The sequence below is a fragment of the Monoraphidium neglectum genome (genome assembly GCF_000611645.1).
Source record: "Monoraphidium neglectum strain SAG 48.87 unplaced genomic scaffold scaffold00383, whole genome shotgun sequence".
NCBI lineage: Eukaryota > Viridiplantae > Chlorophyta > Chlorophyceae > Sphaeropleales > Selenastraceae > Monoraphidium > Monoraphidium neglectum.
In genome coordinates, this window is record NW_014013245.1 from 2,036 (window position 1) to 19,407 (window position 17,372).

General features: G+C 60.0%; 3 protein-coding genes across 3 annotated transcripts in view; 2 read left to right on the top strand and 1 right to left on the bottom strand.

The window, feature by feature from the left end:
- MNEG_3139 (cell division protease FtsH) overlaps positions 1-7,277 on the top strand; it is a gene marked incomplete at both ends in the record, with an annotated part of 9,191 nt that extends 1,914 nt beyond the window's left edge. Inside the window, 17 exons of the mRNA XM_014048380.1 lie at positions 8-117; positions 478-558; positions 1,104-1,220; positions 1,445-1,613; positions 1,963-2,028; positions 2,395-2,499; positions 2,753-2,899; positions 3,182-3,318; positions 3,558-3,666; positions 3,805-3,924; positions 4,120-4,209; positions 4,400-4,495; positions 4,801-5,105; positions 5,324-5,480; positions 5,736-6,119; positions 6,413-6,660; positions 7,115-7,277. Of these exons, the coding sequence (XP_013903834.1) occupies positions 8-117; positions 478-558; positions 1,104-1,220; positions 1,445-1,613; positions 1,963-2,028; positions 2,395-2,499; positions 2,753-2,899; positions 3,182-3,318; positions 3,558-3,666; positions 3,805-3,924; positions 4,120-4,209; positions 4,400-4,495; positions 4,801-5,105; positions 5,324-5,480; positions 5,736-6,119; positions 6,413-6,660; positions 7,115-7,277 (2,604 nt within the window). The remainder of the gene's footprint in view (positions 1-7; positions 118-477; positions 559-1,103; positions 1,221-1,444; positions 1,614-1,962; positions 2,029-2,394; positions 2,500-2,752; positions 2,900-3,181; positions 3,319-3,557; positions 3,667-3,804; positions 3,925-4,119; positions 4,210-4,399; positions 4,496-4,800; positions 5,106-5,323; positions 5,481-5,735; positions 6,120-6,412; positions 6,661-7,114) is intronic.
- A 2,320-nt stretch (positions 7,278-9,597) lies between these two features.
- Positions 9,598-10,068, bottom strand: MNEG_3140 (hypothetical protein; the record flags this gene model as incomplete). Its single annotated transcript, XM_014048381.1, has 2 exons — positions 9,598-9,764; positions 9,987-10,068. 2 exons carry the CDS (start codon positions 10,066-10,068, stop codon positions 9,598-9,600), a joined length of 249 nt encoding a protein of 82 aa, XP_013903835.1.
- A 499-nt stretch (positions 10,069-10,567) lies between these two features.
- Positions 10,568-13,588, top strand: MNEG_3141 (hypothetical protein; the record flags this gene model as incomplete). The annotated part of the gene is made up of 9 exons (XM_014048382.1): positions 10,568-10,622; positions 10,924-10,955; positions 11,176-11,292; positions 11,681-11,956; positions 12,140-12,223; positions 12,423-12,563; positions 12,809-12,985; positions 13,234-13,324; positions 13,539-13,588. The coding sequence occupies 9 exons, from the start codon at positions 10,568-10,570 to the stop codon at positions 13,586-13,588; spliced, it is 1,023 nt and encodes a 340-aa protein (XP_013903836.1).
- Positions 13,589-17,372: the final 3,784 nt, after the last annotated feature.

Consider the following 17,372-nt stretch of genomic DNA (forward strand, 5'->3'; position numbering starts at 1 on the left):
ACACAAGGTCCCTGTCGTGTGGGACCAGGAGTCCAAGGCATACGTGATGCCCTGGAGCGGGTTCACCCGGCTGGGGGAGGTCAGGACGGAGCTGCAGGTCATGGACCCGGGGGAAAAGTGAGAGCAGGGAGGGGTTGGAGGGTTGGGACAGCGGTTGGAAGGGGTGGGGTGGTTAGGCCCTGCGCGAAGCAGCAGCCACAGCAGTATCAGGGAGGGTGGCACATCTGCTTCTGTGATGCTTGCATGCTGGCTTCACCTGGGAGAAACTGGGTTCCTAGTTGGCGGACCCAATGTGGGGGGATTCTTGCACACCTTGGCCAGCAAACGCGGCATTATGTTGCAGGCTGCCCACCCAAATTACGGACTTCCCCCAGCCTGCTACAACACCCCCATTCTGGGTTCTGTGCCACCTACCACCAAGTGAAATCACCCCAATCTCTGCGTCCTTGCTGGCAAACCCATCATCAATACTACCAGTTGGGCGTTCCTGTCGTGGCTGCTGGACGACAGGAAGCTCCGCTTCTTTGAGCAGGCAGCGGCCTTTGCGCTTTTCGTCAGGTGCGTGCGTGTGTGCGTGTGCAGGCGGGTGCCTCCATGCAAGCAAGCGTGCATGTGTGCCTGGGACTGTGAACAAGGGCACCCGTTGACTCGTGCGCCCGTGCATATGATCGTGTGTGCTTTCAGAGAGTCTTGAGGAGCTGCATTGCAATCACATGGCGCTGTGATAGCGCAAGATGTACAGTGCAAGACCACCAGCTGCGCATTCTTTTCCTGTCGGTCGGTGTTGGACGTTCATGTGTTGGTGTGTCCTAGCTCAAGCCAAGTGAATTCTACACGAGATTTCTGTATGAGCGACCGTAATCTCTTCTCTCAGAAAAGAGACCGGGACGCATGAATACAGCTTATGAATGCTGATGGCTGAGTTGTGGGCAATAGCGGTGTCCCGGGATTATACATGCCTCGTTGATGTGCGATTGTCCTTCCAAGGTCGATCATGCCTCTCTGCTCAATTTTTTGGCAGAGCTCCTGCCACCACACACCCCTCCTCTCCCATAACACACATACACACACAACCAAAATTGACCAACCAACCAACTCCGCAGGGGCTGCTCCATAGCCATCAACATCATCAGCTCCACCAAATTCGTGAAGTTCATTGCCAAGAAGCGCGCCAAAAAGAACCGCAAGCAGAACATGTGGGAGCGGCTCACCAAGGCCCCGTGAGTTTCCCAGTGTGCAGGCGCAAGCCGTCGGTAGCACATGCATCGCTGCCAGGAAGGGGGGGGGGCGCCCGGGGCGTCAGTCTAAGCCCTGCGGGCATCACACTGGGATGGCTCCGGCCCGAGTTCCACGTCGAGCCCTACTTCAAGCGCATGCTGTTGCAGCAACAAGACATCGCCTCGCCGTGCTCTCACACCCGGACCCCTGGCCCACCCCTCACCAGGGCCCGCGAGTTCATGACGCGCGACGCCAAGACCGGCCAGCTGCGCGACACGGGGGTCCGCTTCCAGGACATCGCCGGCATGCCTGGCCTGGTGTTTGAGATGCGTGAGGTGGTGAAGATGCTGCTGGGGGACGACGCCTACAAGAGGGTCGGGGCGAGGGTGCCCAGGGTGAGTCCACTGGAGCGTGGACAGCAACCTGCACGTGTGCGCACGCATGCTTGCATGCGTCGTACGTGTGTGAGTGAAGGGGGCGAGCCGCACATGCATGTGCATGCTTTTGCACATGACACCGTGCGCGAGATCCTGGCTGCGTTTTGAGCCTGGGTCATGGTGATTTTGATGCTCTGAAAGCAGCTGGTGAGGGGCAGACTTGCCGCGACAGAGCGTGGAGGGGGGGGGGGGCTGTAGGCCATCCACTAAAGGGCATGCTGAAGTTGCGCCGTGTGCGGTGCATTTGAATCATTAGCGTCCTCTCAACCGCCCATCCCTCCACCGGCCTCACCCCTGGACCCCCCAGGGCATCATCTTCCAGGGGCCGCCCGGCACCGGCAAGACGTACCTGGCGCGCGCCATTGCGGGCGAGGTGCGGACACCGATCTGCCAAGCCCTTGCTGCAACTCAGTTTCAACCTGCCCGACCGTGGCTAACTGCTGTGGCTGCGCGCAATGCTTGCAAAACCTGTACTGTACTGGTTATTGGCCAACACAAAACATGGTTCCACGCCCTCCTGCTCCCCTACATGCCTGCTCTATCTCAACAAACGCACGCACGCACGCACGCGCGCACAAACACACACACAACACACACACACACACACACCCACACACACACATATGTGCGCGCGCGCACACACACACGCACACGCTGTCCCCCATGTCCTCCGTGTTGGGCGCTGGACGCCTACGACCGTCGGGTACCACCCTCATCCCCTCACCCCCACCAACACCAGGCGGGCGTGACATTCCTGTCCGCTGTGGGGTCGGAGTTTGTCGAGATGTACGCGGGGGTGGCGGCGGCGCGCGTCAACAGCCTCTACCACTCCGCACGCAAGAAGGTGTGCGTGCGCCCACGGCTCTGCTGAGCACCGCGAGGCGCAGCGCCGAACGCTGGATCCTCCAGGCGCTGAGCACACCTTTGCACTTGCTGCTTGTCAACACATGCGGGCAGCTCTCGCGTCCTTCGCTACCAACACATCGTCCTGCCCTTCCTTGCTTTGCACGAGTGCACCCACCGTCACTCCTTTCACACCTCGACCCCCTCACCATCCCCCCGCTCCTGACACCGCCTACACCCATCCTCCCGTCCAGGCCCCCTGCATCATCTTCATCGACGAGATCGACGCCATCGGGCGCTCCCGCTCCACCCTCGGCGCGGACCCCGGCTCCATGGAGCGCGAGAGCGCGCTGCTCGCCATGCTGGTCGCCATGGATGGCATCCACGGCAATCTGGAGCAGGTGGGCGTAGCGATGTGGCTCTTGATATGGGTCCAAACAGCAAAGCCATGAAGAGGCCATGGGTGCCCTGCAGGCTCAAACGTCTTAGTCCAGCACCTGTCCTCTTGGCTCGCTGCGGCCATCTCCCCTCTGCTGAAACTGCCTGACCCACGTTGCATTCGCCAAGTGCCCCTCTTGCAAACGTCATCACACCCCCTTCCACACAATTCCCATCTAGCCGTGAGCGTGGCAAGTCCGAGTAACTTTTGTCAACCCCCTCATCTTCCGCTCCGCTCCCCTCAGGTCCTGACCATCGGGGCCACCAACCTGGCCCAGGAGCTGGACCAGGCGCTGCTCAGGCCGGGGCGCTTCGAGGTGGTCTACGAGATTCCCACCCCCGGGCCCACCGCGCGCATGGAGATCCTCAAGATACACAGCAGGTTCTGAGGGGGGGATTCCGAAGCGGTGGACGCAGAGAATGCCGGGTTGCGCGCCGGGTCACGCGCACGACGAGTGGCGTGCGTGCCTGCGCGGCCCCACCGAGATTGGGTGACACACGCGCAACGAGGGGAAGAACCCCCTCGGTGCGTTTTACACAAATAATGTGCCTGTCACACGATTTTTTCCTGGGCAAGTTTTTGGGTTTCAAGTTGCGCTTTGTCTGGTTGCCTCGTCCCAGGAACAAGCCGCTGGAGGGTGACGCCATGCTGACGCGCGTGGCGGAGGTGACCCAGGGCTGGAGCGCCGCCGCCCTGGCCAACCTCATGAACGAGGCCGCGATCCTGACGGTGCGCAGGGGGCGCTCCAAACTTTGGGTGCATTGGTTTTGGAGTTCGGCCAGGGCGGTTGTAACGGTGTTGCGTTCACCTCCCAAGTTGCAGCTTCCCCTGTCTACAATCACAACCCCCACACCCTCACCCCTCCAGGTGCGCCGCGGCGTCGAGAAGATCACCCTGCCCATGGTGCTGGAGGTCATCGAGGCGCAGGAGTGGGGGCCGGGGGCGCCCAAGATCCCGCCGTCCGAGGCCAAGGACAGGCTGGCTCTGGTGGGTGCATTATGAAAACGTGTAGATTCATGTACACACATATGTATGCATATGCATACATCTATGCAAGTCTAGTCAGCTGACGACGCTCAAATGATCGATTCTCATCCTATTCAACCATCTTGTTTAACACCTACAATCGTCAAGCCCAGCATCGCTAAGCCACTCCCCCCCATGAACACCTCGCCGGCTCAGGTGACTGCGGCCAAGGCTGTGGCACTGGCGCTGACGCCTGGGGTTGAGCCCATCAAGTTCGTCACAATGTGGAGCCGCAGGAAGGGCCAGGTGGGGCCACGGACTACTGGACACATCCTGCTGTGCCATGGCGTGGCGGCCATCGGCGCCCCCGGCAGTGGCTCATGTGCAGCCTGCACACGCCAGACGCGCATCATAGGCACAAACCGTGGCCTTCCTCATCCCAATCACAATTGCTAGAAACCCTCAGCAACATATCACATCATGTATCCTGTGTCAGGGCCCCTTTGTCGAGTTCATCCAAAGCGAGGAGAGCCTGGACCCCAACTGGCACCCAGAGGAGATTGAGGCGATGGACTGGAAGACGAACTTCAAGGTGGGTGGGTGCTCTCCTCTGTCAAGCCTGCTGGGCGGTTGCATCAAGCCAGCAACTGCGGTTCATGCGGTGGGGGGTGCCATCATATCTGCCGGTTTGCATGCACTTTGGTGCTGCCTGCGTGATGATCAGTCGGCATGCTGCAAGACACAGGTCGCGTGCAATTGCAGGTGGAACCTCTTCCTCACTGGGTGCTCACCGACTGCCGCACTGCTGCACAGACACTTGAATGCACCCCATTCAACAGCACAACCCGTCATATAATTCATAAAGCTTCCATGTTGTCAACGTCACATCATTGACAGGTCAACGCGGCCGTGGTGGGGGACGAGCCCCTAGGAGAGTGGTTCCACGTGGCCGGCCTCCTGCTGCCCCTCTACGCACCCCGCGCCTTTGAGACCGATACCTGGGGCCCCGACGCCGCGTCACTTGCGACGGCGGCGCCCATCGCGGACGCGTTTGAGCTGGCGTACTACTGCGTGCGCAACAGCCAGCTGCACCCGCGGTTCAGGTCGCTGCCGCCGCTGCACACGTACGTGTACCTGGGGGAGGACGCCAACTGGGTCAACCAGAGGGACTCCCTGGCGCCAGGGCTGGACGAGGAGCTCGGGTGGGTGCAGGGGCGGCCCGGTTTGCGGCCCTGTGAAGGGGGAGGGAATGGCAGCACTGTCGCTGCGGAAGGCGATGCAAGGTTCTGTGGCAAAACGCCACTGCGGGGCCAGGCGGATATGCGTGCGCGTTTGCAAAGGCGCTTCGGCCCATGGCTTTGGCCCACTAATAAAATTTTACCCATCTCACCTCGCTTGAATACTCCATTCTTACTCCAAGGTACCACAAGCTGACCCTCACGCTGCTCAAGGCTGCCTGGGAGCGCACCCGCAAGCTGGTGCAAGAGCGGCGCCCTGCCATCGAGCTGGTGGCCAAGGAGATGGTGGCGGCGCCAGACGAACGGCTGAGCGGGACGCGGCTGGTCGAGATCATTGAGGTGGATGGCACTGGGCTGTCAACGTCACTAGCAGGGGTTGCGCCCAGCAGTTGGTACCGCGACGTTGGCTCACCATTGTCTTTGGCTGGGTTGCTGGGCAGACACACAAATGCTTGTCCAACTCGCTCCAACTCGCTTCAATGAGCCAATCGATCAGCAAGCCTTGTCAAGGAAGTGCAATCCTTGGGAGAATTTTGGAAAACACTCTCATCCTCGCCCCCCAACCCTGACCAATCCTGTTGCCTTCCGCAACAGACCACCCCCCTGGGCCCCTGTGACATCAATATTGACAGCGACTTCATGCCCATCCTGTCAGAAGTCCTGGGCCGCCGCATGCCAGAGGTCATGGCTCGCGCGGAGGAGCTCACACGGCAGCAGCAGGAGCAGCAGCAGCACGAGGAGGGTCAGGCTGGTGCACGCGAGGCACAGGCGCCAGGAGATGAGCAATACCAGGAGGGGCAGGAGGAGGGTCCCTCCAGAGAGGCGCTCGAGGGGCAGGAGGGAGCGGCGGCTGCTCCTGCGGGGGATCGCCTCAAGCTTGACGCCGCCACGCTGCGCCTGGTGTCCAAGGCTGTCATGGGGCGGCTGGATGTGGTGGACCTGGTGGGGCGCAACACAGCAGAGGAGCTGGCAGAGAGGGTGGGTGCATCACCGGCCAGGGGGGCCTGCCGGTGCAGGAATTGGCGGGGGTCTGGAGGGATGGCCAGTGTGTGGGCTGGAACGGCGGGCGCTCTGGGGGATTTAAGGGTTTGAGAGTGCGGGGCGTTTGCAATGCACTTCAGTGCCACTGCCATGTGACGCACATCCTTTGGCCTTTGGGCATCTCGTCGAATCCATCATGCGCCCACCCTAAACAGCCATACAGCGCCCCGCTAGCAGCAGCTCACACCCGCACCACCCTTGCTGCCTGCCCTCCCCCTCACCTCCACCAGGTGGTGGACACCCTGCTGCACCCCGAGACCGTCGAGCGCATCCGCGCCGTGCGCCAGTTTGTGGAGGCGCCCTCGCTCGACCCCTCGGACTCCCCCTTCCCACCGGCGCCCCCCCTGGACGACGTTCCAGGGCCGCTGTACGGCGCACTGCACCTGAACCTCGACTGGTGGCGGCAGCGGCGCGTCGACGTGTTTGGCGGTGGCGCGGCGGAGCTGCTCATGACAGAGCGGCAGCTGCAGTACTACCGGTGGGTGTCCTGTGCTGGTGCTGCTGCCCTTTGCTTGGGCAGTCGGGTTTTGGGTACAGGAGTGATTGCTATCGCGCTGAGTTGGGACTGGGTTGGTTTGTTTGACTGTGGTAGTTGCAATGGTGTGCTTGGCCATTCGTACATATGTTGACGGGCAAACCAAATGACCTTGTGACGGCATTGCCGGCTGGGGCGGTAGGGGGGTCTGCTCATGCACACTCAAACCTGATCCGCATGGGGGCGGCACCAGAACATCAAGCTTGCATACCCGAGCCTTTGGAGCACTCCCGCTCCAGACTGATTGGATACGGTGCCGCACTGTTGCATCTCACTGGCACCGCCAGGATGCCAGCTTGCTTGAAGACAATCCTGGAAGGCCCGCTTGTTCCATCACCTCACCTTCTGTGCATCTCCTTGCCACGCTTCCCCCCTTCACACACACACACACACACAGGCGGGACATGGACGTGTCGGCCTGGGAGGACACCGCAGAAGGCATGAAGGCAGCGGCGGCTGCAAAACAGGACAAGGGGAATGTCCAGCAGCAGCAGCAGGACCAGGAGCAGGAGCAGGAGCAGGAGCAGGAGCAGCGGCCGAGCCTAGAGGAGGGCACATAGCAGCTGCAGCAAAGACACCACATCGTCTGATCTGCAATGGCAGCACCTGCACCAGCACCAACGGCACGTGTGCAGCATTCGGTGTTTACGACTTGCCGCGCGGAATTGTGCTGTGAAGCAAGGTGTTCACACAGCAACATCTCTCCAACAGTCAGACACTTGTAGGTGGATGGACGCATCCGCTTCGCTTGGCTGCCTCTCTTGGTCGCACCCTGTTTTGTGGCTGCACTTTGCTGCTCCTCAAGCAACGTGCTTTGTTGCTGCTTACGCCAGTCAACAAACGTGTAACATGCTCACCGTACATCAACAAGCATGTCCCATCAAGGCAAAATGCATTTGGCCTCGATGGCAAGCGCACACACTGTTGTTTTGTCACCAATCGTGCGTCCCTCCATTTGAAATTTGCACGGGCACGCAGCAATCCGTCAGCAGGAGAGGGCAAGAGGACGGGCGAAAGGGGGCCAGAGAGCGAGCGGGGGAGAGGGAGAAGCTATGCAAACGCCTGGCGCGGCTACAAAGCCATGCCACAAGTAGCGCCATGTTGGATCAAGTTTGTGTGTGCGTGTGCGTGTGCGTGTGCGTGTGCGTGTGCGTGTGCGTGTGCGTGTGCGTGTGCGTGTGCGTGTGCGTGTGCGTGTGCGTGTGCGTGTAGAGGTGATGTAAGCATGCTCGCGTGACGCCGCGCCCATGATGCGGCGTTGACAGGCAGTTGTTCAGGTGGCAACAGTGGCAAACGGCAGCTGTCGTGCTGTCCACCGCGCGCATGTTGAGCTGCCTGAACAGACCCTGGTGCTTTTACTTGGGAGCTGTCAGATCAACCGTTGCAGTTATGTTTCCTTGGTAGATCGACGAAAGCATGTAGAGGTGAATCTGCTGGCGTGCCGTCTGCATTTTTGCAGTGAAGTGCGCTATGTTGTGCTGTGGCTGCTGCAACAAGTGGGAGGTTGGTGACCACTGTCCCTGCAGTATTTGATGTCTGCATGAGAACGTGCTCGGCCCGACTTCTTCCTGCAGGCGGCAAGCCTTTCCGCCGAGAGCGAGACAATGCCTGGAACCGCGTGCACACGGAGGCTGGTGCACTCGCAGAGGCGGTTGCGCATGCAGCCGTGGCTGAAATGGCATAGAGTGTCGAGACGCTACGCCGCAGCATCAGCGTGCAGCGACAGTCTCTCGATTTGGGAATGCTCTGCACGGCGTGCAGTGAAACCCTAACAAGCTTTGTGCATTTATGTACTTCAGAGTGGGCGCTGGCAAATGCGCAAGGATGTGGAAACCCGCTTCCTTGGCAAAACCACCCGCAATACGACTTGGTTGCAGTTTTCAGTGCAACACCCTGCCAAATCAGCCATGATCCCCCTGACGAGCAAATCAGCCACGCTTGAAACTGCGTAGTCGCAATGGGCGGCCCTGCCTGTGTGCGGCTATGTGCTTGCAATCATGCTTTGCATCCGTCTTTGCCCACCTTTCTGCACACGGCCGCATGCGCCTGGGTGTCCGCTGCAGATTTGTCAACATGCGCTCGGGGCCTTTGTCAACACTTGCTAGTGGAGGCGCTTGCAGTGGAAATTACCAGTGCCACAATCAGCTGATATCTAATACAAACATACCAGGGGTTTTGTACATGACGCCAACAACCCAAGCCATTTGTCTGCTTATCAACTGTGCTGAAGCATTGGATGCGATGGGCGGCCCATTGCTTCCAGCTGAAAGAGAATAGTACATCCGGTGTTGCCCTTGCGTCAAGAGGCATTGAGTACCAACTGCGCTTTGACTGAGCATGTCAGAATCCCCCTTGCAGCTCTCTGGTAGGGAAGGCGATTTACACTAGATTGTGGACGTGCGATGGTGACCTGCAGGAGGCACGCGTGCCTGACTGGAATGCAGGTCTTGAACGGTGCAGCACGAAGGCGCAGCGGGATACGTTGCACGCGTGTAGCAGATACATTGTGCAGACGCCGCAGCTCACGCTCAGGGACTGGTCGGAAGTAGGACTCGCGTGTGGCAGCGCGGTCACAAGCCCCCGCCAAGAGCAGTGCCAACCAAGCCCGCACAAGAGTGTTTTCATGGGAGGGGGGTTGTCTGCAGTGGTACTTGGGCTAGGCCAGGTCACTTTGAGCCGCCAGTGGCGTACCAGTAGGCATTCGAGGAGTCGTCGGGGCTGCAACGCGGTGGCCGCAGGGGGCGCGGATTAGCAGGGGTCATTTGCGCCGCAACCAGAGCTCCACTCCCACGCTGGGCAGTGCACCTGCCCCCCCCCCCCCAAAATATGACAATGCCCACACCCCCAAGCAGCACGGCCCCCAGCAATGTCGCAGGAAGCTCACAAGGTGGCGCCGTACGCGTCCCTGAAGCCGTCCTCAGTGGCCTGGTACGCGTTGCCACTGCTGACGGCCTGCTGAATGCCGGCGGCGGCGTCATTCTCCGACAGGATGTCTTGCGTCTGTATGCCGCCATCAATGCCGCCGCCGCGCTGCATCAGGCGGCGGCCTGGGCACGTGATGCCCGACGACGCCAGGCGGCAATGTTGATACATTTGCGAGGATCAGCAGTTGCAGCTTGTGCACAGACCAGGCAGAGCTGGGCTACACCTGCGCTTAGGCCGCTGCGCAAAAATGCACCAGCAGCATCCATACTCAAGGTGTGTTGGACCGGGCGCGCGGCCCAGACACCGGCCAGCTGCGGCCCCGGCAATCCAGGCCAGTGCCTCACCCTCAGCCTTCGTCAGGGGTGTGGCAACTGCGGCCGACACCATCAGCGCGAGGAGCACGGTGGCGACAAGTGCTTTGGTCATAGTTTCGGCCGGTTGGAACGCCTTGGTGTGAAGGAGTCACTTGCTCTCGACGGTCTGCGTGGATGAAGCATTGGAGCCAAGTCGCTCTCGCACAAGTGACGTGGCACTGTTCATGTGCAATAACACAGGAAACACAACCACACTCGCGGGGACGTGCGCGGAGCAGGACGAACGAAGGGTCGCACCTTCTGGCGAGCGGAACGATTGCCGGATGTCGCAGGTAACAAGTAAGGAAGTATGCGGTGGTTCTGCTTGAGCGCCACACCTCGCAGTTTTGAGGATGGGTGACTGACTGAGTGACTCGACAGGTACTCCTCGCACTCACCTGGCCTGAACTCCCTGCCTGGTGCCGATACGAAGCTCGCCTTGCAGGCGTGAACACTACACGACACCATAAATTCCAGGTTTGCCTCCCTGCGTCGCTTCGCCAGCCCTCAATAGCCACATTTCAACACGACAGTGAGCTTTGCGCGAGTTACCGTACCAGGGCAACGACAAAATGGCCGCTCTCCGCGCGTTTGCGGCCGTGTTGCTGTTGGCGTCCATCTGTGCTGGTAGGTGGCCCAGACACGGCCGAAAAGAGCGTCTGAGCACCGACACCGGGTTGCAATTGGACACTCAGGACCACGGGCAGTGGCCTCCGCACAAACGAAGGCGTCGACCGATGGCTCACTGCATTTGGCAAGGGGGGCCCCAGAATGACGGGTTGTCCCGCTACGCGGCAGCCCGTGCGGCCGTGCTTTGTCACTTCGGGACTCTTGACGGAGATGCAATGTGCACGCCGCCCACTCCTCCCCGCCCGCCTCCAATCTGGGTCCCTTGACTTCTATGCCCCTCTGCCCTCTACCCGTGCAGCTGAGGCCAAGGCCTACCCCACTGCTCTGGCGGTGAGGAGCTGGCGTGACCAGGGCTGAGGGGTGCATGTAACCAACCTGTTGATGCCTCCACCTGCTGGGCAGTCCGGCCAGGGCAGCCTACACAGGCGGCAGCACCGCGTGCACACAGATCGTGCTCAGTGTCTGGCCCGTTCTCCGCTTACATACACACAGCAAGCATATCCGCCCCACACTGCACTTTCTCCAACCTTGCCGGCCCCCCCTTTCTCAGGCCCTGGAGTCAAACAAGAACCTGACCCTGTTCACCAAATTGGCTGAGGCATCTGGCCTCAAGCCCTTCCTCAAGTCCCCCCTGACCAAGGCCACCATCTTCGCCCCCACCGATGCGGTGCGCCCAAGGGTATCCGTGGGCAAAGGCCGCTTGTGATGCAGGCGTGCCCTGTCCCTGAGGAGGGAGAAAATCGCCCCTGTGGCTGCTCCGCAGCCCCTTGTAGCCCTATCACTGTGCAGTGATGCCCTTCACGCAACCCCCCAACACACACTACACAGACACGCAGTCACACTCACGCACACATGCATACACACGCACGTACGCATGCACGCACGCGCTCGCACGCACTGGCGCGCACACACACACACACACACACACACACACACACACACACACACACATTGACACCTGTGCACGCACGCACGCACATACGCTTGTGTGCAAGTGAGCACGTGCACGCACACGCACACGCTCATACGCCGCATGCACACGCACACACGTGCAGGCCATCCTGGCTCTGGCCAAGGTGCTGAAGCGCACCCCTGCATCCCTGCTGACCCCTGAGTCAAGCCTGCTGGTGGACCGCGTCATTGGCCAGCACATTGTCCTTGGGTCCAGTCTCAAGGCCGCGTCTGTCACCGACGGCGCAAAGCTGAAGACCGCCGGCCACGGCACACTCAAGGTCGTCGTCACGAAGGCGGCACGCAAGCTGCTGGCCGCGTCGTGGCGCGCTCTGCTGCAAGCCAAGGCGGGCGGCAAGGTGGTTGTGGTCGGTCCCCAGGTGTGCACGTGCCCCTGTGGATATCCGATCCCAGACGCCTGCAATGTCGTGCAACATTGTTTCCATTGGGTTTGCGCTGGTGATCATGGTCCTGCGGAAAAAGTTGGGGCGTGCCTGCCGACCCTGGTTTTGCTGCTCTTCGCAGCCAACCTTGCCGCCTGTCCTCGCCTGCCTGTGCGTCAGAACAACGCCACCGTGGTGGGCACCGACCTGATCGGCGGCAATGTGACCATCCATGTCATCGACGCTGTGCTGCTGCCTTCCAACGTGAGCCTCAAAACACGCCACTTTGCCCCATGCATTTGGCGCCCGCTGTCAACTTTGATGGGGGATTCGGCTGAAAACAACAGGCTGTATGCCACACCATATGGGGGATTCACCTGAAAAAAATAGGCTGTATGCCACACCGTGCGCCAGCCTCCTGGCTGGCCTGACCCCTGTTGTGTTCCTCAAACTCCCCCCTCAGGTGTTCCCCACACTTGCTGCGGCCCTGGCCTCTAGCCCCACCGTCTCTGTTCTGGCCTCCTTCATCGCCAAGGACCCCAAGCTCGCAGCAGCCGCCGCAGACCCCACCACCAACATCACCCTCCTTGCGCCCGTCAACAAGGTGGGTCCTAAGGGAAGGGCCTATCTACTTGGTCATTATTGGATGCTTGCGCTGCTGGGAGTGGAGGGCAACTGCAGCTTTGGCTTTGGACTGGATCTGCGTGCTGTGGCTCCGGCCTACACAGGCCCCTGACTGTGCCCGTCACACACTAGCGCTGGCACCGTGCAACTTGTTTTGGTGTTTACTCGTCCATGTACAGAGAAACACAACACTTGGAGCCCTCATCACGCCTTGGTCCCCTCCAGGCGCTCGAGGCCGTGGCCGCCACGCCCGCGGGCAAGGCCCTCATTGCCAACGCTGCCAAGCTGCACAATGTGCTGGCCTACCACGCCATCAAGCCTGCCACCATTGTGCCCACATTCAAGGGCAAGGGCACTGAGAATTTTGAGACCCTGGCAGGCGTGCCTGTCACCGTCACAAAGGTAAGAAGGGTCGGGGCTGGTCGTGGGGCTAGAGGCAGGGTCGAGGGTGGGAGTGGGGGAGCATAAGAGTGAGCCATTAGTCCTGGGCCGGTATTGAGCCATTGGTCCTGGGCCGTTATTGCGGGCAAAAGCTGGCTGCATTTTCTCACAGTTGCCAGCAATGCTGCAGAGCCGCCGCCGCTGCTGCTGATCAACTCATACAGACCAGTTGCGGCCCTTTTACATGCTGTGCCACCCAAACTCTGTAGGTGATCAGCAAGAAGGGGAACACGACCACCGGTGTCGTGACCATCACCGGCAAGGCGGGCGGCAAGGCTGTGATCCGCAAGCACAACATCAGTGAGTGTCCAAATGAAGGGCCAGTTGGCTGAGCATGTGCTAAACGCTTTGTTGTGGGTCTTATGAATTGTGGGTGGGGGCCCGCTTGAAGGATGCCACCTTGCCTGCAGTCAATCGGGACTGTTGTCAGCAAATGCAGGTGCTGGTCCATGCTGTACTTTTCATCCTTTGCACTAAATCCTGCCGATCCCCACCACCCGCCCTTCACCATCAGTCGCCGGTGCCAGCTACGTCAACGTCATCGATGGCGTGTTGCTGCCCTAGATTTCTGACAAGTTTCCCACCGTGTAAAGCGACATCATATGACATCCCGCCTCAACGCTGCAATTTGCAAAGCGTGCGTCAGCTGCACACAGGTGTCACCGCCGCACTAATTTCTTGTCAACCACGTTCGCTTGGGCTGATCACCTGGCATTCCTATTGCAACATGCAGGATCGTACCCTCGCACCACATGTGGACACCAGCTTGCTTCCGATAAACCGCACTCGGCACACAAATGCAAGTTAGGTTGCATTCGTGCATCCACAATCTCACATGTGCTGGACGTGTGAAGCGTAACATCGCCTGTGCACGCATGCGTGCATGGATGGCATGCCTCGTGAGGGAGGGGAATGCGAACAGAAACAGGCAGCACGCATAAGGCAAGTGGGTTATGCTGCAGCACGTGCCGCCCTGAATCACAGCAAGGCGTTTACGTGATGGAAATGGGCACAAACGTCAGCAATCAGCAGACATAGTATATATGTACCAAACAACAGTACACGCACCGATGAATGAGAAAGGGAGAGAACGAGAGACATACAGAGACAGTGAATGCTGACGCCCTGCGCAATTGGAAAGCCTGCGAGTGGCGCCGTTGAGTAAGGTTGAGCAGGAGAGGGCGTAGTGCGCTACGCTCAACCGTAGCGTGTTCATGTCACCCCGCGCCCTTGATGCGGCCGTGAAAGCGGACAGTGTTTTGAGGGCAGGAGTCGCGTTCGAAGGTCATTGTTCAACTGGCTGCTTGTCTGGCCATGCGCCTGCCATTTTTACGACTTTTTGAGGGTGCGTGCCCAAGGTTGGGCACGCAAATATATATCGGCGCGCCACACAACTTGCACACATGCAAGCTGTATCCCATAGCTATCTGTATCCTTTCCACCACTCATTCACACACACGTACGACGCCACGCACACAACCTCCACGCACCTGTGCCAGGTGATTACTATCCATTGAATTTGCGTGAGCCGCCCTTCAATATTCCAACCCTGGCCATGGAGACAATAGACGAGCACAGCGAGGCGCTGGAGGGGCCCGCCGCGTTCCGAATACATATGCTGCTTTTCAATTTGTCGCAGCTCGTTTGGGATGACGAGCTCACCTGGTTGGAAGACTCACCCCTGATGAAACACAACTAGCAATGCTTTCAATCGCATGGATATCTTACATGTAGCAAACTCGCTCTCAGCGCTTTGCAGATCGTGCTGCTGTCGCATCGGAACGTTTGACATGTCAATGGAATACCTGGTGGGAAGCGAAGCCATTTTGAATCAATCGCCGCGGGCCATTGACCCCAGGAACTGTGCATGAGGGGCAAGTACCGGTGCTTACCTTCCACGCACCCACTCAGTGGTGGTCAGCGTGGGGACGGCTTGGCAAGCAAGCCAGGGCCCTTGCTTGTGGCAAGCAGACCAAGTCATTACTTCCTTGCGAGCTGGCAAAGCCTGCGCGGAGACGATCACAGGCAGAGCGCAGCCAGTGCAATTCTGACAAGAAATAGTCGTGATATATCTCGTCGAGCCTTGGCCTCATGATGTGAAATACATCACGACTGTTGTTGCATCCCTGTGGGTGCATCACGCCCACAGGGATGCAACCAGGGTGGAAGCTGAAAAGTCAGGACACACATGCCCTGTGACATCACCATGACTCGTCAAAAGAGTGAGGCACGCTGCTCTAGGGGTTGCTGGTCCATCATCGATAGGGCCTATGATGGGATGAAAAACCAGCTGTTTTGTGCTGTAACCATCATCCAAAAAGGGCGAAATTTAGGTCCTACAAAGAAAAAATCCACAAAATGGTACACAGGCTGAAAGGTCTGGATGGTAACCGGCACTCACATTCCTCACAGCAATCACAGACGCAATTGCGCGAAGGCCCCCTGAGACGCCGGTTGTACTTCTGCAAGTGCCTGTACACGTGGGCATCCACGGCAATGAAAGAGTCGACAACATTGCCTCAGAAGATCCCCTGACGAGAGTGTGTGCAGTATCTGCGGGCGCACTTCCGTCGTATCTGGCTCACTGGCTCCCAGTCGGTGGGAGTGCGTCCCACTGCCGCCGCTGTGCCCTCGTTTCGTTCTTGCAGCGGCCTGAACGAATGTGATCGACCGAGCAAAGCACGCTCAAGCGTTTCCACGGCATGAGTTGCAAGACCTGCTGTATCAATTTTGGTTCAAGAACTCCAATGAGTCAAGCGCAGGACACCATGCAGCCAACAGATGAATAGAGCACTGCAGCCGATACCGGTACAGCGGACGCGGCCGACGCGTTGCGGCAAAGCGGTCTTTGGTGTATCATGAGGTGAACGGGTTCTTGAAAGTCATCAAGCACATTGTGACGATGCTGATCGACATGTTTTTCCCTTCTGACTCCAGCGATACCGGTGCCTGCACTCTCAGAGCAAGACGGGTTTCATTCGAAGTGTTATCATCGCGTTTCCCGCATGGCTGAGGCCTCGGCGCAATACCCCGCGATGGACTGTGAGGCTCGCACAGTTTATCCGGAGGCGCCCAGCGGGTAAGCGGAACAGCAGGCGGGTGTCATAATATTGTCTTGCATTAGGCGCCTCATTGACCACAGGGCTGCGGTGAATCACCCGTGCCCTGGTTTGGGGTGGTCAGTTCTGCCCCAGATTTATACAGGCACACCAACAGTCCTGAAGTCTTTTTTGGGCAAGTGATTGGCCTTCGTTTCTGGGGAGACGCCGCGAGTCGGCGGACATCGACATGCATGCTCGCTTCTGACCCCGCTGCGTTGCTTGCGCATGTCACCGGTGTCGCTGCCACACAGCAGTGACATGGCGGACCTGCGAGCGAATAGCCTGGACACGGGGGGACGGCGTCGCCAGGTCGCCGACATGCGGGCGCCGCGTCCGAGCGGCCACATCGGCAAGGGGGCTCCTCGGTTGCCCGCTGCCGGGCAGCAGCGCAGCAAGGGCAGCGGCGCACCGCGCAACGGCCTCTCCGGCTGCGCGCCATCTTGGGCCAACGGCACGTGGCACCCCGTGGCTGTGATGGTGTCCTCAGGGCAGCTTCGCAATGGCGGCACTGGCGTATTTATTCCCGGGGGCGCGCGTACGCAGACCGCCACCCCCGCTAGTGGCCATGAGGCACCGTCGCCAAGCACCTGTGTCAGCGGCGCGAGCGTGGCGCATGGGGCTGCCAGCAGCAGCAACAGCAGCAACACCAGCTGCAGCAGCAGCAGCATCGCAGTCACCTGTGGCACGTGCAGCACGGGTTCGCCCCGCTCCCCCAGGTCGCCAGCCGTAGCCCAGCTGGGCGAAGGGGTGTCACCAGCGGTACATGCTATCGTTGCACCGCACTGCCTCAGGGCCCTCGGAGGTCCCGCCACCGAAGCAGCTACCAGCCTGCGCAGCATGCATTCGCTGTCGCAACAGGCAGGGCCGTTGCGGGCACCCGTGTCGCTGCCGGGAGGTGTGGTGCCGCTGGCTGCGGTCCGACCAACGCTGGGCGCGGCGAGAGTGTGGGACAAGGAAGCCTACAGTAGCGGCTGCTGTCACAGCAGCCGCCTTACCGAGGGCCACCGCAGCCATAAGGCGTGGCCGTCCTCTAGCAGGCATGTGCTGTCCGCAGCCCCCAGCACCGGGCGCCGCACAGACGAAGCACGGCGACCAAGCGCCGCACTCCCGGCCCAGCCTGCAGCCACCAGAACTGGTGCCACAAACGCAGCCAACGCGACGGCAGCCGCGGCTGCTGCTGTGGACGCGGCCGCCCAGGCGCTGGCGGCTGCGCAAGCCGCCACTGCTGCGGCCTCTGCCTGTGGCTC